Source organism: Phascolarctos cinereus, unplaced genomic scaffold (assembly GCF_003287225.1).
Source record: "Phascolarctos cinereus isolate Bilbo 61053 unplaced genomic scaffold, phaCin_HiC Scaffold_726;HRSCAF=1367, whole genome shotgun sequence".
NCBI classification, from domain to species: Eukaryota; Metazoa; Chordata; class Mammalia; order Diprotodontia; family Phascolarctidae; genus Phascolarctos; species Phascolarctos cinereus.
This window is the reverse complement of record NW_027556098.1, coordinates 419,951,076-419,974,110: the sequence shown is the minus strand read 5'-3', so window position 1 is coordinate 419,974,110 and position 23,035 is coordinate 419,951,076. Positions and strand designations below refer to the sequence as shown.

Sequence of the window (23,035 nt, the reverse complement as noted above, 5' to 3'; positions counted from 1 at the left end):
CCTTTCAAGTTACAGAATAAACTGGATTTTCACAAAGTACTGGAAAAGCAACATTGATATTCTCTTAAACCTTAGGGTACTGTGTGTCTTCCACTTCAATATGGTCAAGAATAAGGGGGGAAGGGGAACTGGAAACTCAACTTTACTAGAAGATGGCACACTGAATCTCTTCAGAGCTCACTATTAAGCTTTATATTTGTTTTCATTGCAAGATAAATGTATTTTAGCCAATATGCTGAATGAGTGAATTCTTTGGGACCATACCCAAGAGTTGATCTAGTTGGATGGGGCATGAGTCAATCAATTTATGAGTGATTGTTGGAATATCTGTGCATAATGGTCCACTCAGAAATCACTAGAAGAGGCTGGGAAGACAAGACTGCTAGGTATTTTTTGCACCCACGCAGTCGGGAGCTGTCTAAGCTAGTTTTGAGCATCATCTGGTGGTCAAGCCGGTTATAGCACCCCAAACAGCTTTTCCAAGCCACACCCTTTAATGCCAGTAGATAATGCCACTGTTCTTGTGGGACACCAACTGTTCTGTAAAAGGGCAAAAGTGTTTCACAAGGCCCTAGGGGTTGGCTGTCCTAGGGACATAACAGCAGGCAACCAAGGGTACTGGCGATCCATGATACGAGATAGCAGGCATGATAGATTATAATGGGCAGGAAGTAGGATTGGAGATAATTCATATTTCTAACGCATTGCAAGATTTGCAAAACACTTCCTCCAATACCCTTGTGAGGTAGGTAGGGCAAGTGAAGTTTTGTGCTACCTAAGAAGGAGATGCGTTACTGGGTCAGAAGGAAGAAAAGCAAATGACCTTACTTTCTTTTTGTTCCTTTGGGTTAGAAAGGAGGAATTTTCTGACCTTGAATTTAAGACAACTTCACATTAACACCAGACAGGCATTCTAAAGAACAGAGGATTTTAGAAAGGGGTCGCTCTAACTGGCTGTATTTAGCTAGCTATAGTGATTTAAATAGCCTCTAGCCCTGGGCTATATATATATATATATATATATATATATATATATATATGAAAGTTCAGCCTGCCCCTGTCAAGGAGAGGCTTTCTAACCACTGCATTGAAGATAGGTGAGCCAGCAGTTCAGCTCTTGTCCCTCAAGAGCTGAAATACAACCATACAACTGAGCACATAGAAGGGAGATACCTAGCAGAGAGAGTGTTACATCCTAAGAGGAAGTGGGCAGCCCTGCAAAGCCACAGGTTAAGAATGGCTCTGGCCCTAAGGGATCCTGGGGCAAGTGCCTTTTCATGTATGTTCCCTAAGAACACTTTTCCTTCCCGTTCCCTGATCTCACCTCTTCTCTGTGTATCTTTCACCACTGGTGTAGTTAAGTTGTGGGAGAATGTATCCTACCTCCATTTTCTTGAGTATTTTATTTTGAATTAATGTGTTTACTTTGCAAAAAGTCAGTGGAGGATCATGAGCTGCGGGGCTTTGACAGGGAACAGTGACCCACCCCAAGTAGCTCTGCCCTGGGGTCATTTTTTTGGTTTGTTTTCTGGAGAGACTGAGAGGGAGGGTCCCAGATCTACTTTTGGTTTTTGTGTGTCTTCTGGCCAGCGGAAACTTTCCTCTCTTTATGCTAATTTTACCAAAGAGGAAACTGACAATCCGAGAAGTAACTAGCCCAAGGCATTGGTGAGATGTGAACCCAAGTCTGTGGATTGCTATCTAGGAATTTTGTTTTCCTTCAGGCTGCAGTGACAGAATAGGAGAGAAGAGATGCAAGATGAAAGAGATAGGGCCTTGCTAAGACAGAGCCTGGAGGCTGGAGATGACAGCCATGATGCCATTTTCACTGAAGATAGAACTTTTATTTATTTCCAAGGGGACTGAGGGGCTGATGCCTGCAGGCACCCTCTCATCTCTGCCACTGCCCTCAGCCTGCCTCTTGGCCAACCCCATAGCCTAAAGCTGCCGAGGTGGCCTTAGGAGATAGAGAAAACGGGCCCTGCTAGGCATAGGGCGGACGTGTAAGAGGGCTTCCTCGTGGGCTCCCTCCCGAAGCCCATCCCGGATAGCCTGAAGCCGGTGACTCTTCTCGCTGAGCCAGCGGTTCCCCACCCGACTGTCCCCCACGGCCAGCTGACGGGGCAGCCTGAAGATCCAGAAAGACACTCTGGGATGGGTTTCGACATGGGAGCTGCTCAGTCCACTGCTTCGGAGAGGCTGGGGTGGTTCATTCTCTTCATCTTCAGGTTCCTAAAATCACAGAACCACAAGGTCTCTGAGCTGAAAGTGACTTCCCTACCTGAGCAGGAATCCCCAGAGACATCATCTTGAAAAGTGGACACAGCCTTTGCTCAGAGACTTCCTGGGATGGTGAACTCACTAGCCCTGGTGTCTAACTTCCTCCTTCTTATTTCTGCCTCTGCCACCTCCACCTGGGCCTACCAGCTGGGGCCCTGCATTCACAAGCTGCAAGGAAGGGAGCAGGGAGGCTTCTTGGAGGTCTAGCCTTGATCTCACTTCTCCCTTGCACAGGAAAAGGGCTCCTGACCCTTTCCCCTCCTGCTTCACTCCATTTCTTTCAGTCCCACCCCTGATTACTGGGGAGACAGAGGCATGAACAGGAGAGTGGCATGAACTTGTTTCTCAGTCTTGCCCCCCCCCAAGACATAATGTTTCAGTCCTCCCTGCCCCCCACCCCAATCCTCTCTCCTTGGAAGTCACAAAGGTCCAACACTGAAATTTACTGGGCAACAAAAGCATCTCTGACCTTCCAATCATCCTCCACATTCCCTTCTGAAGGCTCAATTTCAGCCACCACCTTCTCCGAAAACATCATATCTCCGGTCCGATTATCAGTCACCTGTGTGTATGTATGTGTGTATAGTACGGGGGGTGGGGGTGGGGCAAGCAGCGAATGAAACCCATTGCCTTTACCAACACTTTTTCTGTCCATCAAATTTCTTTCTCAGCTGTTAACAGTGCTGGGAGTGGATCAAAGTTAGAGTGTCAAAGGCATTGGGCCAGAGTGGGAAGGAGAAAAGATTGTTGGCTGGCTAGAGGTGGCTGGGCAGGACATGAGGTTGGGAGGCAGAGAAGGGGGAAAGAGGCTGACCTTGTCTATCTGGTGGTGGCTATAGATAGTGCTGTTACTCAAGAGGTGTTGTTTCTGGTCCTCATTGTGGTAATTGGGAGGAAGGTTCCTAAAGTCCACCGAAGGTGTCATGAGGCTGTCCATGTTCCGAAACAGATCCTCCTGGGGGAGCCCCAGCCAAGAAGACAGGAAGATAGGAAGCCAAGGACAGGTGGAAGAGAATTCATTAAAGACCACGGGGAAATCAGTGGAATGAGATTACCCCTCCTTCAACCCCTCAGTCTCCCTTTCATGAGTTCCTCTCCCATCATCTCTCTTTCTGATTCTGTCCCTCCAAACTTCCGATCTTTCTGCACCTTCCCTAGCCAGTCCTCTATCTTTCCCCCATTCTCTGTCTGAGCCTCATCCCTCTGCCCTCCTATCTTTGTCCCCGTCTTTCTGTCTTTCCTTCTCTCTGAACATCCCCCCCCTCCTTTGTACCTCATCCTTACATTCCTGTCTTCTACCGTCTCCTCCATGGCTGAGTCATCTTTGCATTTGCCCCATCCTTTCGCCCTTCGTTTTTCATCCTTCTGTCCCCCACCTGTCAACTTCCCACCCCTTTCCCTCATCCCTGTCCACCATCCCTATAGATCTATGCCTTTGTCCTTCTGCTCCCTCATCCTTTTGCCCCTTGCGTCCACCTCTGCCTTCTGCCCTCACTTTCTATTGTTCGGACCCTCTGTCATTTAGCGGAAACATTTCATCAGTACTTACTTGTTGCCTGACCATCCCCTAGCCCAGGCTCTATCCACCTCCCAGGCTTTGTCCTCCACATCCCTCAGCGTCCTTTCTGCTTACCCGAAAGAAGAGGCGGTTGAGGTTGCGGAGGAGGTTGTGGATACCCAGCAGGCCCATGGAACCCATCTCCGGACTCTCGGAAGTGTCGGGACCCCCTGGGGCGTGATTGCGCCCGTGGGCATGCTCAAGGACGGAGATGGGTGCAGCTTGGTCTTCGGGGGTGGTTGCCAAGAGCAGGAACAGGAGCAGCAGGGGCTGCGGCCACATGGTGGGGCGGGGCCTGAGTGTGGGAGAGGGGCGGAGGTCGGAGGCCCCGCCTCTGCAGACAGGTCTCCGCCCCTCCCCAGGCGAGACTCCTCCTCCTTCCCTGGCCCCTGGCACTTGGACCCTCAACTGTGAGACGCCTCACAGAGGCAGGCTACCAACCGGGAGAACTGCCACGCCCCCCGCAAACCGTCCGGTCCCGTGCCCTGTCACGCCCCCTCTGTGGCTCGGGCTACTCCCCTCACCAGCTGGGGTCCTCCGAGAACCTGCTGGAAACCCCCCTTGGAGACGATCTCGCGTGTGGGCCCACGAGCAGTGCTTCTAGCACCTGGGCGCTATCCCCCGCCAGAGTTCGGGGCTGCGGTGTGTTTGGGGGGAGGATCCTAAAAACGGTGTAATCCAACTGGACCGGAGCAGGTCAGGAACTTTAACGTGCAGTCCTCCGAGAACCAGCCGTCCAGCCTCTCAGAATCTCAGAATCTGGGTACTCCTGCTTCCTCTTAGATCCGGGCATAGTCTTTCCCTGGTGCCACCTACGGGCATCCTAGCCTCTAGTACAGATCCTCAAAGACCTGGGCACCACCTCTGTCTGTCCCACCACCCTCCAGGACCCACGCTCCCCGGCCACCAGCTCTTGCTCTCAGGGATCCAGGAGTCCCATTCCGCAGAAGCCCCTTCAGAGACCCACGTATTGAATCTACCAGTCCGGGCCCCCAGCCAGTCCCCCTTCGAGGATCTCTGCTGCTGCCTCCGTACCCTGTTACTGCCTCACTTCGCTTTCTCTAGGACCCAGTCGGCTTATCCTCCTAAGTGCTTGCTCTCTCAGACCCGGCTCAGAGAACAAGTACTGACGACTGTGGACTGCGTGCGCAGGGAGAGGGCGCTGCCCCTACCCCCGACTGAGCTGAGGCGGTCACAAGAGGTCTAGAGACGTCACAGAGACAGCAGCAGTGTCCCTCCCCCTTCGTTCCTAAAGGGGCCACCTCCCGAAGGCTTTTTTTATTCCCCTCCACCCCCTAGCTGTTAATTCTTTCCTGGTCCTCCAATGAACTTGTGTGTAATCGGGAGGTGGCTTGGAGTAGTGGCTAGCCAGAAAGACCTAGATTCTCAAACCTAATCTCTGACACATCCTGGCTGTTTGACCCTGGACAAGTCATTTGCTTCTCAATGCTCTGAACAATTCTTCAAGACTCTAAATTGCAAAGGAGGTTCTGACCTGCCTTGGTCCTTTTTTCACCTGGAGGTTCCCTATACCAATAATCACAGGCCCCAGGCCACTTTGTCCACAGTGCCTTGTACACAGTAGGAACTTAACAGGTACTGAATTTCCCAAAGTAGGTACAAAGCTACATCCTTTATTCCTTCTCAAAATCCCAGGTCTGGAAGGGACCTCAGAGGCCTTGAGTTCCCAGACTCGAAGTCAAATCTTTACATTACATCTGATAACTAGTCATGCAGCCCAGGCTTGAACACTCTTCAGTGATGGCAAACTCACTATTTCCCAAGGCAGCTAGTAAATCTTTAGCTATCTCCCATAGATACAGACCCATTCAGAGGGATGAGTAGATTTAGAAAGAAATGAGGTATAGGGCAGCACATACAGGCAAATGTGACCTGGGCACCTAAATGAAGGGGGACCTGTAATCAGGTCACATGAAGGAGCAATTTATGACCCTTGAACAAATTTCTTTACTATCAGTAGGTCAATCAACATTTATTAAGCACCTGCTATGTGCCAGGTATTGTGTTAAGCACTGAAGGTAAAAAAGGTACATTGCCCCTGCTCTCAAGGAACTCACACCCTAATGGGGAGACTACATGCAGACAACTATGTACAAAGAAGACATGGAAATTGGAGGTATTTAACAGACGGGAGGCACTAACATTAAGGGGGATCAGGAAAGGCTTCCTGTAAAAGGGAAGATTTTAGCTGGGACTTGAAGGAAGCCAGGGAAGCCAAGAAGCATATGCTGCCCTTTGCTGGACCTCTTCCCTCCACCCCACAATGTCTCATCTTAGTTATTTTGTGTTGGTGTTTCTCCCCACAACTCCCTGCTTGTCGTCAGGTCTCTGATCAAGTTGATCTTCAGTTCTAGTCACCTAACTCTTTGTCCAACATCCACTAAGAATGCTGTGGTTAGTAAGCCTCTCCCCTGAAGAGGAGACTGCAGCTTTTTCTTGCTGTTCTTAAGCCTCCTACTGTGCCAACCTCTTAGACTATCTTCAATCTACTGGAGTTACTGGAAGTGCTGTGCTTTGGAAATTTTGCCTTGATAAGAAGGGCTACAGTTCTCTCGGCTAGCATTCCTTAGCGCTCTGTCCATTTTATTAGCAAGGTGCCTCACAATGTACAGAAGCCTCAGGTGAGGTTAGCTCTGCCTTTTGAACTGTTCTCTTAGCACTTGTTTGTTAACTGCTTCTCTTCTGAACTCTTCTCTGAACAGCCTTGTCCTTGATCATCTTCTCTGAGTCTCTCAGGTATATTGTTCTTAAGGCTTATTGCCTCTAAACTGAGGTCAGTATCTCCAGTACTCCACATCCTTGAATGGAAAGTCTTGTCAAGCCAAACATTTATTACGAGCTAACTGTGTTCAAAGCACTGTGCTAAGTGCTGGGGATACAAAGAAAGGCAAACAGATTGCTGGGTGTCTCAGTGGATAAAGTGCTAGACCTGCAGTCAGAAAGAACCAAGTTCAAATCTAGTCTTAGACACTTACTAACTTCATAACCCACAGCAAGTCATTTCACCTGTCTGCCTTTCTAAATTAAGATATTGCCCAAGTCTCAGTGTGTCTGAGGCAACACTCATTCAGTGACTAAGGGTTACGTAAGAATTGAGACAAAAAGATGGCCTGATTTACCATCACAAAAATATCAGTCTGTAAGGGGAAAACCTTCAAAGTTGACACTATGTCAATGATTCAAGCCCTAGCTCCCTGGGCCGATTAAATCTCCAAATATACTGGGCTATTTGGCAGTCTAAGTGAATGCCCCAAGAAATTTCTGCATCATCTCATGTGACATGGATTGCTTAGAGGGCAGATTGGTGCATCTGCATTTTCTGCAAAAGACTTTTGAACAGTAAAGGGAAAGGCTGACTACAGTTTTAGACCATCTAAATCTGCTAGTGACAAATGCCATTTCTGGAAAGCTTCTGTTTAGGACCAGGGACACACAGGGTTTCAGAACTGAGATAGGGCCACAGAGGAAAGAGAATTGCATCAGGAATCAGAGGACCTGGGTTCAAATCCTGAAGCTGATGTTTCCTATCTGATTGGGCTTAGGCATGTCACTTAACCTCATTAGGTCTCAGTTTTCTCATCCTTAAAATGAGGGGGTTGGACTCAGTGACCTCAAAAGTCTTTTTTCATTTTGAGATCCAGGATACTTTAACCTCCAAAAGATACAAGCACTCACTAGCTGACCCTGTCCAGAGAATTTCTAATGCCTTTTTAAAAAAAAATTTTAGTTTTAGGTGTTTATTATCCAAAATGTGCGACAGATTCTTCATCCCAGTGATCTCCCTCCTGAATATATAGTGGAAAAGGACAAGAAAGGGCAGAAAGAAGCAGCCTGGTTGGTGCCTTCAGGTGCCCCTGGAGTCTGGTGGGATGAAAAGACCATATGTACTTCAGTGCAGACTTAGACACTCCTTCGTATCGCATGCTGAGGCTCATCTGCAAGGCTTTGAAGACATTTGATACTGTGAAGGGAACTGTGATTTTCATATTTATCAATATGATATGTGTAATTAATATACTAATAGAGTAGATTTCTTAGAATTGCTTCTTATGGGTTGGGAGTCAGACTTACAATGCCTCAGTTACAAAAGATCAATCAAACTCTTGACGATGCTCTCACAATCATTGCATTCTGGTGCCTCTGTACCTTAAGTGAAGCGAATCAAAGCTTGTAAAACTTGTTCCTGTCACAGAACTCTGGTCTTGTGACTCACCAAGGACCTGAAATAATACTGTTCTCACAGACCTTCAGGATACCCGGAGTGTGGGCTTGTGAAAAACCACTCAGACCCTTGGAAACTATTGTTTGTGATCCCCCTTCCCCCTTCCCTTCCCACTGGTGATTTATGTATATAATCTCTGCCTTCAGTAGAGCAAGGTTGAATTCTGATCAGGAGAATTCCTGATTTGCAAATCTATTCCTCATAATGAAACTAATTAATTAAATGGCTACCTGATTACTGGCACTCTGTCTCTAGCCTGCTGTTTCATCATTCTCAGGTTAGAGATTGGCTCAGTAAAATCCTATTAACAATACCAGGCAAACAGGAGCCGCCAGAAACCTATTGCATCTGCCAGGAGAGGACTCACTGATGAGATAGTATTCCTCACACAAACTAGAGACACTGGCTTCAAGGTGAGCTGTTGGAGAAGCTCCAGGACTTTGTCAAATTAATTAAGTATGGACTGATAACCATCTATTGATCTATTCTGACCTGGGCTAAAGGGGCATGCTATCTGCCAGAGATGAGTAGCAGTACTAGGAAACTGTGAGTTTAGTATGAAAGAAGGGCTAGGGAAAACTAATGTATATGCAGATGCTCTATGGTCCCCTCACATGGGCCTGAAGTTACAGTGATATTCAATGAAAGGGGGAAAAGTGATTTGTGAAAGGCAGGGAGATGGACTTTTGTCACCTGGAAGGGCAGCTGAGAGCCTGGGCAGATCCTGCCAGAGACCTTGGAACCAATCCACTCTGCCTCCAAGTCCTTCACTATTCCTCACTGTTTACAGAGCCTATCCAGGTGGACCCAACACACCCAATCCATTCCTTTAATCTTGTCCATGACCTACAAGTACAAGGGGAGGGTGGGGGGCGTGATGCTCCAGGAGAGGGGAGCACTTGACTGTTTTGTAGCAATTTTGCTTTACTCCTTTTAACAAACCATATGGCTACTGAAAAGTCAATTGCCAGTGTTTTACGAATGAGATTTCTTGATAGAGAGAAGGACATTTTTCAGATTGGGGCGAGGGCTAGTTAATGGATAATTTCATAATATGAATATTTCTGATAAATATTCCCTTTGCAGTCAATAAATCAAAAAGCACTTTTTAAGCATTTGTGATGATCCGGACACTTTGCTGTGTGGGATTTAGAAAGAGGCAAAAGCAGTCCCTGCCCTCAAGGAGCTTCCATTATAACTTCCAAAAGCCTGGATCAATATTGAAGCAACAAGGAGTCATGTGGAGCTCAGGTCAGTGACTTATAAGTGCCAGTGTGACTTCATCAGGAACAGGCTAACTGTAGAGGACCACTAAACTGGTAGAGGAGGGAATCCTGTAGCTATGAGTTACTTAGATTTTAGCAAAGCTTGCATCAAATATCTCATGCTTTTCTTGGGGAGAAGATGGAGTGATGGTGGATTAGATTGACAATACAATTAGATACATTCGGCACTGATTGAATGGTGGGACTCAGAGTCATCAAGAGTTCTATGTCATCATAGAAGAAGGTCTACATTAGGGTGCCGAAGGGCTTGGCCTTATGCCGTTAACATTTTTATCAAAGATTTGGATAGACATAGAGACAGTGTGCTGGTCATGCCATTTGCAGAAGACAGAAAGGTGGGAGGAAGAGTAAATACGCTAGGTGACAGAGTCAGGATTCAGAAGCATCTTCAAAGGTTATCTTCTTGACACTGCACCCTCTGGACCAAAGATTTGGGTTAGGAGACTGAAGCCTTTCAGCACTGGCACTCCTGACCTTCCATCGGCCCCTTCCTGATTGTCGAGTACCCCACATGGTCCACTCTACCTAGCCAGCCCAGCCCTGTTTCACTTTAGACTCCAGGCATCTCCTTGTCTCCTACCATGCATGTACTCTCACCTTGACTTCCAGCTCTGGAACCATAATCAAATCAAAACTGCCCTTGCTACTAGAAATGTTGTTTCAATCTACTCCTCAATAGTTCCACTCACCATCTCTGTGACTGTGTTGACTGTGTAGGCTAAAGCTCCCTTCCCTGACCCCAATTTCCCTATGTGTATTGTATCAAAATGTAAGCTACTTGAAGGCAGGAACTGTCCTGATTCCGGTGCTTAGTGTAGTGCTTGGAACTTAGTAAGTGAGTAATGAATGCCTTTTCATTCATTTATTCCTTGTATTACTCATTGGGCTGAATCTAATAAGAAGGAAATCAATGGGGATAAATATAAAATCATACAATGGTTCATATATTAGTTTCACAAATTCAGGATGGGGGAGATAGGTTTAGAAGCTTGAAAGCCTCTGGGCCAGGGTTATTAGTGGACCACAAGCTCAGGTAAATCACTCAATGTGGGGTGTGGCAGCCACAAAAGCAAAAGCCATCTTGAGCTGCATTGAGAGGGGCAGAGCTTATGGAAACAAGGAGGTATCAGACCATTAGTTCTCTGCTTGAATCAGAGTACATCTGCACTATTATGTTCATTTCTGAGCACTTCAGTTTAGGGTCGATATTGATGACCTTGTGGGCATATAGAAGAAGGAAATCAGGATGAAGAAGGGCCTTGACTCTGTCATCTGAGGATTAATTGAAGGAATTAGGGCTATTTAGCCTGGAGAAGAGAAGACTGGGGGTGGAGGTGGGTGGGGGCATGATAACTCTATCTAGACCAGGGGTGGGGAATCTTCGCCTCCAAGCCACATGTGCCCTTTTAGGTCCTCAGGTAGGGCCTTTTGACTGAGTCCAAGTTTTATAGAACAAATCCTTCCTTTAAGGGGATTTGGATTCAGTCAAAGGGCCTCACTTGAGGACCTAGAGGGCCACCTATGGCCTCGAGGCTGCAGGTTCCCCATCTCTGTCTTAGATCATTGTGTTGCTGAGAAGAGCTAGGTCTATCAAGGTGGTCATTGCACAGTGTTGCTGTTACTGTATACCATGCTCTCCTTGTTCTGCTCACTTCATACAGCATCAATTCTTGTCTTTCCAAGTTTTTCTGAAATCTACCTGCTCATCATTTCTTATGAAACAATAGTATTCCACTACATTTATACATGTGGTTTTATTTTTGGATGTTTCTTGTGTAGGGAATGTGTATATATGTATTGGTTGCCCATGTAGGTTATCTGTAGGTCCAAATGCGTTTGTTGGAATGTGGCTAGTAGGAAAGCTTTGATAGGTATCTTGGGAATCCTGCTCATACCTGCTTGGAGAGGAGTAGAAAGAAGGCCATGATCCTGACCATTCAGCTCCTCTCAGAGAGGGGTACCAAACTAGAATTATATCTATCTGCACGTTTACATAGGGGCTGCTAGGTGGTGCCATGTTGCATGGAGCTCTGGACTTTTCTTCATTCAAATCTGATCTCAGGCACTTCAATCAAGATTGTTATCCCTTAAAGAGGGAGGGGTACTCCAAGCTTATATCTGGAGGTTTGACCCATCCGCAGCCAAATGTCGGTTATACAAAAGACTACCCCAAGTAGTGAAGAGCAAGTAAACCCTTTTGTCCAAGCAGGTTAGATTATACCAAATGTGGGGGGCAACTAGGCAGCACAGTGAATAGAGCAGTGAGGAGGACCTGAGTTCAAATCCGGCCTCAGACCAAACGTTTGACACTTACTAGCTGTGTGACCCTGGGCAAGTCGCTTAACCCCAATTGCCTAAAAAAGAAAAAGGAAAAAAAAAGAAATACCAAGTATGAGGGGATGCCCATCAACTGGGGAATGGCTGAACAATTTGTGGCATATGAATGTAATGGAATAATGCTGTGCAATAAGAAATGATGAGCTGGCAGATTTCAGAAAAACCTGGAAAGACTTGTGAGAACTGATGCAAAGTTACATGAGTAGAACCAGGAAAACATTGTACACAGTAACAGCAACATTATGCGATACTCAACTATGAATGACTTAGTTCTTCTCAGCAACACAATGATCAAAGACAATTACAAAGAACTCGTGATGGAAAATGCTATGCACATCCAGATAAAGAACTAATGTGCTCTGAATGATGATCTAAGTACACTTTTTTCACTTGTTTTACTTTTTTGTCTTTTTTCCCCCTTTCAGTCTGTTTCTTCTTTCACAACTATGGCTAATATGGAAAGATGTTTTACATTATTGTACATATAACCAATATCAAATTGCTTACCAATTTGGGAAGGTGGAGGGGAGGGAAGGAGGAAAATTTGGTAAAATTAATCTCAAAATCTTGTAAAATTAATGCTAAAAATTGTCTTTACATATAATTGGGGAAAAAAGAAAATGCTATTTAAAAAAAAGAAAATACCAAGTGAATGAACTCTCTCAGTAGGAACAGGGTACCTCAGTTCAACCAAGAGAGTCCCTGAGCTCATTCCTGCGGAAATTCCCAAAAGTCTCTAAGGAATCACAGGTGAGGAGTGATATTTGTCCTACATGTAACCCTTCCCAAAGTCTTTTCTTGCTCCTTAGAGACTCTCCCCAAAGGTATGTTCTTTCTTGACACAGGAAGGTAGAAGAATGTATCTCTTCCCCCAAGCTGTTGCCCCAACTCTACATCTTAGGCAGGTTCCCAGTGTTGCATCACCATTCTCTTAACCCATGGGGAGAGTCTTATACAAAAGTTGCAAGCTGGAAGCCAGGGTTACAGATGTAGCATTCTTCTGCAGTACCCTTTTCCAAGATTTATTTTGCCTTGTTCTTCATTTCTAGTCTATCCTTAATTTTCTTCTTGCATTTACTGGCTACATCCTTTTTTATTATGTCTTTGTTCTATGTATTCCTTATGAGTGCCGAGTTTCTGGAATACAGAATCTGAGCACTTTCCCTCATATTTCTATTACTGCATTTATATGTTTTTAGTCACCCATTGGACAAGTATTTATTAATTTCATCCCAGGTGCTATACATTGGGGATAAAAAAGCATAAATGATACCTTCTGTCAAGGTGCTTACATCCCAGCAGAGGAGACAATATATACATGTTCAGGTATAAACAAGCTAGACACAAGGTAATTTGGGGTGTGGCGTGGAGAAAGGCACTATCTTTCCTTCCTTAGAAATATCAATTAATGAAGGAAGCAATGTCAAATAGAAGCAGTGTCACATTGTGGGATTCACTCTGTGCCCAGGGTCAAGTTGTCCAACCCCACCCTTGGCCTTACTATAATCATTCAAAACTCTTAAGGTCAAGTTATCATATTTCTGGTTTTATTCCCCTTCCTTCCCTAGCAATCTGGGGTGCTGCTGGCCCATGGGGAATCATACCTGTCCTCTCTTTGAGGTGTAATGAAGATGTAGGACCACCTTTCCTAGAAAAGGTGATTTTCTAATGTGTAAATTTCTCTGTTCAGACAAAACCCATGAGCTTTCTCTTGCCATACATGTATACCTCCCCACCATGATAATGGTCTTTAATGGTATCTTCTCCTTTTCTTTACCAGGCATAAGCTTGGGGCTCTGAGTTTTATAATCATCTGTTGTGATTTCATGTTGTATTACCTTTTGTGGTGTTTATGTGGATTCAGCTTTAGTTACTCTATCTCTAGTACTTTTTTTTCTTGAAGTGTTGGAGAGATTTGTGGAAAACAACCATTCCATTATGCCTACAACCTGAGATTGTTTTAGCTTTTGTGGTAATATCATTAGACCATTTGTTCACTTTAGACTGACAGTCTATTTAAAACTCCAGATTGTTTTCAAACTAACTACTGCCTAGGTCCCCTCACATTTCATCTTTCTGATGCTGATTTTTTTTAACCCAAGTATAAGACTACATTTATTCTTGTCACATTTCATCTGACCAGATTTTGTCCAGTACTCCAGCCCATCAAGGCTTTTCACCTACAAATGACCCCAGGCTGCTCCCTTCCAATCCTTGGCCTTCCAATGGGTGGGCAGCTTGGGTTGAGAAGTTCTGTCTTGGTAAGGGAAGAAAGTTCAGTGACCTTCTAGGGACAGCCAGGAGCCAATGAATACCTTCTTCTACAGAGTCCATTTTACCAGCAAATAAATGATTTTTATTTCTTACCCAGAGCTCATTGGACAGAAAGAGAATTGAAAAGGAAAATGGATAAGAAGGAAAGAAATTAGACTGTGACAAGATGTTGGGAGCTGCAGGAGATTAAAAGGAACTGAAGGATAGGGTACTGGTATCCCTGGGGTGGGGAAGAGACAGAATAATAGGGTCCCTGAGAATAGAAAAGGAGCAAAGGGAGACAGGACACAACAAAGTGGGGAAAGAGGGAGAAAGGGAGCTAGAGAATAGGATGCCAGGATTCCAAAGTAGAGGAGAAAATATTGGGAGGTAAGATGATAAGTTCCCCAGGAGGAAAAAAAGGACTGGGGGACAGAATGATGAGGTTCCCAGGAAGAAGAGGATACAGCAGTCCAGAGCAAGAAGATAGGGAGGCTATGGTGGTCACTAAAATCCCTGGGGAAAGAAAAGGAGGTTGGAGGAAAGGACACTGGGGTACTAGAGGGAGCTAGAATGCTAAGGGAGATGGTAGAGAAGAGGGTTCTAGGGCTCAGACCTCAGGGTTCCTGGTGGGATGAGATAGGGATGGAGCACGAAAGACTGGGTTCAACGGTTGGAACCTTTAAAATAGGACACCATTAGTCACCACCTCCCGACCCTGCTGGGGATTGAATATTGAGGGGGGGGGGACTCAAAGAAGGGATACTAGAGGATCCTTGGGAAGAGAGGGGCTGGGAACAGAATATCGCTGGGTACCTAGGAAGCCCTCTAGGCTGCTCCAGGAAAGGACCTGGCTGGCGCAAGAAGGGAGAGGGATATTAGGGAACGAGGTTCCAGGGTCGGCGCAGATGAAAGGGAGCTGGGAGAAGAGGAAGCTTAGGGACTGGACTCCAGGATGCCCTGGAGGAGAGCGGTATGGGGGAGAGGATGTGGCTGATTCAGGAAAGATGAGAGGGTCCTGGGAGCAGGACTCGGGGTCTCAGGTGGGGTAAGGGGGGGGTTGTCTAAGAGTATCTCGAGAGCTTGTTGTAGACGTGATCCAGGTTCCTGCAGAGGAACATCGAAAGCGACATGACCCCGAGCTAGGGAGAGAGGAAGGAGACACGGGTGGGTCAGAGGTGGAGCTGTTATGGGCTAGGGACAAGGATGGTTGCGGGTGAGGGCTCGCGTATAGGGGCAGAGACGCAGGGGGAGAGGTCAGAGACAGGGCGGACAGGTACAGAAGCAGGGCATCGCCGATCCTGGGGCTGAGCTGATCCTTTATTCGTAGCCCTGGGGCTCTATCCGACAGGTGGACCAGACGGTCGAAAGCCTCGAGGCCTGACGCTGTCGCGGCAGCCAACGACCCACCATTGTGGGCAAGCGGCTCGGCGCCTGGGACCCCCACGAAGCGCACCCGCATGCCATGCCCCAGTTGGACGCAGGCGGCCCTGAACTGCAGTTCCCGCACCCCCCTGCCGCAGATGACTCTCCCTCCTCCAGCCCCTTGCGCCGGGAGCCCCAGGCCTGGCCGTGGGGCAGCAGCACCAGTGTCAGCCCCACCGCCGCCATCTGCAACGGGACACGCGAGTCAGCAGGCGCTGGACCTGCTTATCCAATCTGGGCTGTGCCAGAGCACATTTTGGCACAGGGGAGAAGGGCCATCTTGCTGTCCATTCCTAGGCTCGCTCCCACCTCGACCAATCCTGGCAAGATCTTTTTCTGCTGTGACCCCCCCATCCTCAGCTACTCCCTCTCCCATCGCTATTAGCTAAGTCCGGCTCCTAACGAGCTCAATGGGGAAGGACTCTGACAAGAGAATTGGAGATGGGTCCGCTCCTACAGTAGTCGAGGTGGGGAGGATCTCTTTCCGTTCCGCACCGCCATCGGAGCTGGGGTTCATTGACCAAGGAGATCTGAGGTAGGACCTCCCCTGGCTCCCCATCTTTGGTCAATCGGGAAATACTTCAGCTAAAAGAGAATGGGCGCTCGCGACCTGCCTCAGCCTAACTTCCCAAAGGCCTGCTTCCTTTCCTTGCTCAGCCAAGAGGGAGAAGATGCGCTTTCCATCCCACAGCCAATCAGAGGAGTGACTGCTGTCTCCCACCCTCCCAAGGAGAGAACAATCTGGGCGGATCTGTGAGGGAGCGTTCCCGCTTTCGTGGAGAATCGAATTGTCAAGAGATGGGAGAAAAAGACACGGTGAAAAGGTCCTTCCGACCCGAGAAATGTGACTTGGCTTCGGCACCTCTTGGAGAAGGACGGGGAGTGAGGAGCGGGGAGCTGTAGGCTCGGAAGGTGCGAGGAAAGCGGGTAACCCCAGGCTCGGGAGAGGTGTGGGGGAGCGGGTACCCAACCCCAGGAGGGCGCTCCCGATGGGGGACGGGGTCCTTACCTCGAGCAGCCCTAGGCCCAGGCTGATGCCCACGATGGAGATGAGGTTGTTGTGCAACCAGGTGTAGACGCTCCGAGAGCAGCCCTGCGGAGGCGGGCGAGGGAGTCACGCAGCTCAGGTAAGGTCTGCCCTCCCCTGGGGACCCCGCCCCTTCCAACTCCGCTCCCCCTCCCCCATCTCCGCCACTACCTCTTCCCAGTTTCCGACAGTCCTCCCCAACCGTCCCCTTGGGCCCTTCCCGAGCCCGCACCTCCGGATAGACTCCACTATCTGCAGGCATCGAGCATAGCTCGCCCGAGAGCACTCGGGCAGGGGTCCCGGGGCTGCCTGGACCCGGCAGGACCAAGGGCATGCCCGGGGAAGAGACCACGGTGGCCCGAGCCCCAGGCCCAGCTGCAGGCTGGCTGGCTCTAGGGACGTCCGCAGGGCTCTGGGGTGTGGGCATTATCACAGAAGTGTTCTGGCAGGAGCAGGGCACACGCAGAAGCTGCCCAGTCGTCTGGGATGGGGGCAAGAAGTCGCTGCTTCGTGTCGGGAAGAAGGTGGAGGCTCTTCCACTGCCGATGGGGGCCGAGCCATTGGACCTCAGGGAGGATGCCAGCAGCCAGTCCTGGGGGGAGGTCCAGCCGCAGCACCGAAGCTGGAGACAGAGCGGTCGGGGTCACAGGGAGATAGAGCTCACTCACAGTCAGGGGCTCCCCGCGGGCCACTCAGGGCCAGGGTCCCAAAAGACCCTCAGGGCCAGGGACGCACGGAGGAACTCTCAGGGTCATGGGGAAACGCTGGTTTGGAAGTATGTGATAGGGTGGCAGGGGGTTGTCAGGAGACAGGTGTCCGGGTCTGGGCCTCCCACCTGGAACTGCACAAAATCCCAGTTCTCAGCGGTGCTGTAAGCATCCGGGTACTTGTGATAATTCTCGATTATGTCCAGCACGATGTCCTTCACCTTTCGCTCCAGCTGGGCCAGAAAAAGGGGTGGGAGGGAGATATATCGTGTCTTCTCTGCTTTTCAGGTCTGGGCTCTCCCTCAGCTCAGTTTCGGTTTCTTTCTCCTCTCTCCTCTCCTCAGTCTCACTCTGCCCCTCACCCTGGCTTCCTGGTCTAGCCTCTCACACATGGCCCCTAACATGTGTCTGTCGCTTCCTCCTGTCCTTTCTGTCTCTGCGCCTTCCCCTGTCCCGTGTTCCTCTTTCAATCAGCTTTGCCCCTTTCAGTGGGTCTCCCTTTCTTTCTGAAGTGTCTATCCCCTTCCTTTTCCCCTGTCGGTCTTTCTCGGTGGTCGGCTCAGTCTTTGCCTCCCTCCCACTCAGTGTCTTGCTCTGGTTTTTATTTCCCATTGGCCAGCGGGCAGGTCTCACTCACAAGGCTATGCTGTGTGTAGATGAGGACTCCTATTGTGATCTGGGTGGTAAACAGGACCAGCAGAAAACTAAAATACTGAGGAAAGGAACAGAGTTAGGGCCTCCATCTAGGGGTCAGGGGAAGAGTGGCTGGGAGAGAAAGGGGATAGCCTTTGGAGCTGCTCTGGAGGTTGGAAGGTCCCTAAGGAGACATCATGGAGACATGGGGGATTTGGGGGCATCCAAGGGGGAGGATCTCAGAGGAGTTTTAGGGGCATCTCTAGCCATTAGGGGTACCAGGGAGTATTTGAGGACTACTCACGAGGCCAAGGAGGCACCTGATCTCCTTGAGGGCTCCAAGGCAGCCTAGGAGGGACAGGAGGCCTGTGAGGACCCCCGAGGTAGCCAGTACATAAGACCATATCTTCAGTGGTATAAAAGATAGTCCTGCAAGACACCCACAGAATGGTGGGAAGGGGAAGGTAAAGAAGATGCCCGTGTGGGAAGAAAGAGCTTTTGACTCAAGGAAGGGACTTCAGAGAACCTAGAACCCAACCCCCCTCTTTTGATAAATGTGGTAACTAAGGCTTAGAAAGGGGGAGTGATTTGACCCCAGTCTCACAGGAAGCTGGTGTCAGAGCCAAGATTCAGAAATGCCTCCCAAATTCACATCACCACTGCCTAGGGCTCAGAGGACTGTATCCCTGGGTTAAAGGTCATAATCAGGGGTTGAGACCACCAGGATTGAGTTACAGAATCCCTTACCCAGATAAGAAGCAAAGCTGTTCTTGTCAATGAGAATCCAGAGGCCAAAGCAGAGTACAAGACTGCCCAGGACCTGAGGGGGCAGGGAAGGTTGAGAGGGGGACCAGAGATGGATTAAGGAGGGTTGTGGGAGGGGTGGAGGTGGGATCAGGGGTTTGGGTAGCATAACTCACGAAGAAGAAGATGTTGAAGACAAAGAGGAAATATTTGGTGAGGCTGAGACAGCCCTTCTCCGCCATGGCCTTAACCTGGGGATTTAGAGACAGAGGACCCAGGAAATTCAGAGATCTTGAGAGGTACACAAATCAAGACCTCAAGCTTCATATATCCCAGCATGAAGGCTTTATGAGGTGTCCCCAAGCTACCCCTCCCCATTTCCCAATTTTAGCCAAGGGTACCAGCATCCTTTTCTACTCACTCAGGAACCTTGGAGTAATCCCTCACTCCTCCCTGACCCTCACGCCTGAGATTTGATGGGCTCCAAATCTTATCAGTTCTATATCACTATTTCATCATCAAAATGAAAGGAAAGAACAGACCAACAAACTGAGTATACACCTAATAAAAACTAGAAAATGAAACCACTACATCTCTTTCTGCCCACCTACCTTTTCTCCAATCCCGCTGCCTTCCTCCTCCCAGGTTCTAATCTTCACTGTTTCTCTCCTGGACTATTCAATCCAAAAAAGCATTTTTTTGGAGGTGGGGTGGGCTAGGCAATGGGGTTAAGTGACTTGCCCAGGGTCACACAGATAGCAAGTGTCAACTGTCTGAGGCTGGATTTGAACTCAGGTCCTCCTGACTCCAGGGCCAGTGCTCTATCCACTGTGTTACCTAGCTGCCCCCTTGTTGTTTTTTTGTTTGTTTTTGTGGGGGGGGGCAAAAAGCATTTCTTTAAAAGCCTACTATATTCCAGATGCTGAGCTAGTTGCAGGGATCACAGGCAGGAAAAAAACAAAAACAAAAACACAACAGGTCAGTCTCTGCCTTGATGGAATTTTCCTTCTATTAGGGGCACACAGGGCAATTAAGGGGCACAGGAGATAGAATGCAGGGCCTAGAGTCAAGAGCACCTGAGTTCAGACGCTTCCTAGTTGTGTGTCCCTGGGCAAGTCACTTTAACTCTATTTGTCTCAGTTTCCTAATTAGTCAAACAAGCAGGAGAAGGAAATGGCAAACCACTCCAGTATCTGTGCCAAGAAAACCCCAAAATGGGGTCTTGAAGAGTCAGACATGACAGAAACAATTCAACAGAAACAAATTAATATGCACATAACACACAAAATAATTTTTTAAAATCAGACAGAGGGCCTCACATCTGAGGGAACTGGGAAAGAGTCCCTGAATGCACTCCTGACTGAGACAATTGAAATAGCCTTGGATTTCTAGGAGGTCTCCCTGCCTCTAGACTCTCCCAGGGCATTTAATTTCTATTCTACACACTGCCCTCATCAGCTTTCTAATGCCCTGCTCTGCTCCAAGACCTGCCATGGCTCTCCTCTGCCACCAGCACAGTTTTCTCTCCAGATCCTGCCTTGCAGTCTGGTCCCACCTCCCTTTCCTGAACTAAGTACCATGACTCCCTTTTTTCCCCACCTTCTACACTCCAGCCACTACAAGAAGACTCTCTTCCCGTGTTCTAGCCTTTCCCTGCTTTGCTCCTGCGAATTCACATTCCAGGCCTAGGACCAACACCTCCCTTCCCAAAGAGATGATGGGCAAAGAGCTCCTCATGGCCGTAGCCACCAGCCTTCTTAGTGCTCTGACCAACAGGCAGAATCTCCACATTGATAAGAAGAAGATTCCCCAAAGTCCAGAATTCTCCCTGCTTGCTTGACCCTCACCTCTAGAGGGATGTAGTTCAGAAAGAAGGTCCTGAGGACCTGGGTTCAAGTTCTACCTCAGATATTTGCTAGTAGTGTGACCCTGAACAAGTCAATTTTGCTCCCCTGGCCTAGAAGCTCCCCCCCCCGACTATTCATTCTATGATCCTTCCATGATGTGATCTTTCTTCAGACTCCCAACTCTAGCTCAGCTTCATTCATGAGGTCTTCCCTGCTCCCCCAGCCCAGGTCACCTCTAGTTAGATTGTCCCCCAGCCTTGGGTTTGGCCTCTTTGCCGGAAGGGGACTTTGGGGAATCTTGCCCTCAGAGAGCTTACAATCTAAAGAGGGTAGCAGATGTACAGCAAGGAGCTTAGTGCCTTCTAAAATAGCAGATGCTTAATGTAGAAAGGAGACAGAGAGAGGCTGAAAGAGAGAGGAGACAACCTAAGGAAGGACAGTCTTCAACCAAGATGGGAGGGAGACCCCAAAGGAGGAAGCATCTACAGTCCTACCTCCTCCCAGCTCCCCCAGCCCAGACACACACCTCCTCTAGGTCCCTGGGCTCCTTGGGTATCTCTGAGTCCCCAGTTTCCTTGGGGTCTCTAGTGTCCTGAGAAGTGTCTGGGGACCTGGTCTCAGGCTCTTCAGGTTCCCGGATCTCAAATCTCACAGAACCTCTCAGTTTTCTCTCAACTGACATCCTGGTCTCCTTAGACTTATCTGGGTCTCTGGTTCCCTCAGATTGCTCTGGACCCCTGACCTCAGTGTCCTTTGGGATCCTGGACTCTTTAAACTCCTCTGGGTCTCTGGTTTTTTCAGACTTCTCTCGACCCCTGTTCTCAGCTTCCTCTGGGCTCCAGGTTTCCCCAAGGTTCCTGATCCCCTCAGTCTCCCCTAGACTCTTAGTCTCAGTGTGTTCTGGTTCCCTGTTATCTTCAGTCTCCACTGGCCCCCTGATCCCCTCAACCTCCTCTGGACCTCCGACCTCATTCTCCTTTGGGGTCCTGGTCTCCCCTGGGCCTTTGGTCTCCTCAGTGTCCCCTGATGTCCTGATCCCCTCAGTCTCCTCTGAGTCCCTAATCTCAGTCTCTTTTGGGCCCTTGATCCCTTCACTCTCCTCTGGGCCACTGTTCTCCTCAGACCCCTTTGGGTCCCTAATCACAGTCTCTTTGGGGCACTCAATCCCCTCCTTATCCTCTGGGCCTCTAGTCTCCTCAGTCTCTCCTTGACCTCTGGTCTCCTCAGACCCCTCTGGGGTTCTGATTTCCTCAGATTCCTGTGGACCACTGGTCTCTTCAGAGCTATGGGGGTCCCCTGCTTCCTCTGATTCTCTGGTCACTTCTGTCTCTGAGGCCTGGAAGGAACTCTCCCATTTCTTCATGGCTCTGGGGATGTGGAGGACAGAGAGGTGGGTCCAAAGTCCTCTCAAGCACCTGCTTGGGTCGCTACCTTCATCCAGGTCTCCTCCTTAGCTTAGGCCAAGTCAGACCAGGCTCTACCTCACAGAGATCAGATGACCTCATCGATGTGATGCTGCATGTGGCTCAGTGTCACTTAAGCTGCCCCTCTTCCTGTGTGTGTGTGTGTGTGTGTGTGTGTGTGTGTGTGTGTGTGTGTGTGAAAGCCTAAGAGGAACCTAGAACATCCTAGGTAGATGGGACCTTTGAAAACATTGAATCCAAGGATCTCATTTGTCTAAGGAGGAAAGTGAGGCCCCATTTTGGGGTCTGTCCCTGTCTCTGGGGTTTCTCCCTATCTCTTTCTGTCTCAGCCTCTCACTGAGTATCTATCTCTCTCAGCGTTTCTCTGTTTGTCCTTTCTGTCTCCTCTGCCCCCATTTCCGTGCTTCCATGTCTCAGGCTCTGGGCTGAGACTCCAGTTTCTGTCTAGACGGGCCTTTCCCCGAGTCTCTGCCCCTTACACTTGGGGTCTGTCGGGATCCCTAGGGACACAGCACCTGTAAACTCGCTCAACTCCCCCCTCCCCCAGGAAGTACAGTGACTTCCTCTCGGGGCACAGGCGACGCCTGAGGAAGTTGGGGGAAGGGCGGCCACCCGAGGAGGGGAACACCAGAGCTCTTGGTGTCGCGCGGGGGTTGGTGTAGGGTGAAGGTGGAGGGGTACTCAAGGGCAAGGACCTCGTGTCGGAGGTGCGCGGGGACAGTAGTCGAGAGAGCCACGGAGTCCGGCCTTGGAGGGATTTCCCTTTTAATGCTTAGAGATCTCTAGTTGAGATCCTGGGGAGCTTTGGGACAGGCGGAAGACTAGGACGCTGGGGCAAGGAGAAAGAGGGAAGGGGTTTATTACTTGAGCTCTTAGAGATCCATTTCCGACTGGGACTATGAGCGCGAGTGCGTGTGTTGTGGGAACTCAAGAGAGCAAGCGCAAGGTGGATCGAGGATGCCAGACAAAAGGTCGGAGTGGGGAGGACAAAGCTGGGCTTCAGCCTTAAGCGTCTAAAATTCCCCCGTTCCAGACCGCATGGGTGTGTGAGCGCAAGTGTGTGTGTGTGCGAGATACCTGGACTCTGGAGTGCGGAGAAAGCCGAGACAGGTGCTCCTCAAGCTCTTAGAGATCCCCCCTTTGCTAGAAGGTAAAGTCTGCTCACCTCGAAAGAAGCCTCGGTTCAGGGTCGACTGGACAATGCAAGCTGGGTGACCATCCACTTAAATTAGAGACTGGTCCACCCAGCGACTAGGCAGAGGGGAAGGAGG

General features: G+C 49.0%; 2 protein-coding genes across 5 annotated transcripts; both read right to left on the bottom strand.

The window, feature by feature from the left end:
* Nucleotides 1–1,822: 1,822 nt before the first annotated feature.
* On the bottom strand, nt 1,823–23,010 carry DKKL1 (dickkopf like acrosomal protein 1). Of its 4 annotated transcripts, none has more exons than XM_078145997.1 (5): nt 22,930–23,010; nt 3,914–4,133; nt 3,095–3,235; nt 2,750–2,842; nt 1,823–2,232 (listed from the first exon to the last, which is right to left on the bottom strand). In XM_078145997.1, exons 2-5 carry the CDS (start codon nt 4,118–4,120, stop codon nt 1,939–1,941), a joined length of 735 nt encoding a protein of 244 aa, XP_078002123.1. In that variant the 5' UTR covers nt 4,121–4,133; nt 22,930–23,010; the 3' UTR covers nt 1,823–1,938. The 4 variants fall into 4 exon arrangements, with proteins under 4 accessions (XP_078002123.1, XP_020859345.1, XP_020859346.1 ...); XM_021003686.2 differs by lacking the exon at nt 22,930–23,010 and adding an exon at nt 4,874–5,041; XM_021003687.2 differs by lacking the exon at nt 22,930–23,010 and adding an exon at nt 4,363–4,494.
* CD37 (CD37 molecule) lies at nt 14,038–22,928 on the bottom strand. Its single transcript, XM_021003683.2, has 9 exons — nt 22,842–22,928; nt 18,670–18,744; nt 18,497–18,569; nt 18,054–18,178; nt 17,754–17,828; nt 17,245–17,349; nt 16,642–17,031; nt 16,392–16,475; nt 14,038–15,099 (listed from the first exon to the last, which is right to left on the bottom strand). Exons 2-9 carry the CDS (start codon nt 18,733–18,735, stop codon nt 15,022–15,024), a joined length of 996 nt encoding a protein of 331 aa, XP_020859342.1. The 5' UTR covers nt 18,736–18,744; nt 22,842–22,928; the 3' UTR covers nt 14,038–15,021.
* Nucleotides 23,011–23,035: the final 25 nt, after the last annotated feature.

Coding starts and splice junctions, on each gene's coding strand:
- DKKL1 (XM_078145997.1), bottom strand. CDS start 4,120: ATGTGGCCGCAGCCCCTGCTGCTCCTGTTCCTGCTCTTGGCAACCACC. Junction 2,843..3,094: donor GCCACCACCAGATAGACAAG/GTCAGCCTCTTT, acceptor ACATACACACAG/GTGACTGATAATCGGACCGG. Junction 2,233..2,749: donor ATGTGGAGGATGATTGGAAG/GTCAGAGATGCT, acceptor CTGTGATTTTAG/GAACCTGAAGATGAAGAGAA.
- CD37 (XM_021003683.2), bottom strand. CDS start 18,735: ATGGCGGAGAAGGGCTGTCTCAGCCTCACCAAATATTTCCTCTTTGTC. Junction 18,570..18,669: donor TCTTCAACATCTTCTTCTTC/GTGAGTTATGCT, acceptor CTGCCCCCTCAG/GTCCTGGGCAGTCTTGTACT. Junction 17,032..17,244: donor GGGATTTTGTGCAGTTCCAG/GTGGGAGGCCCA, acceptor CTCTGTCTCCAG/CTTCGGTGCTGCGGCTGGAC.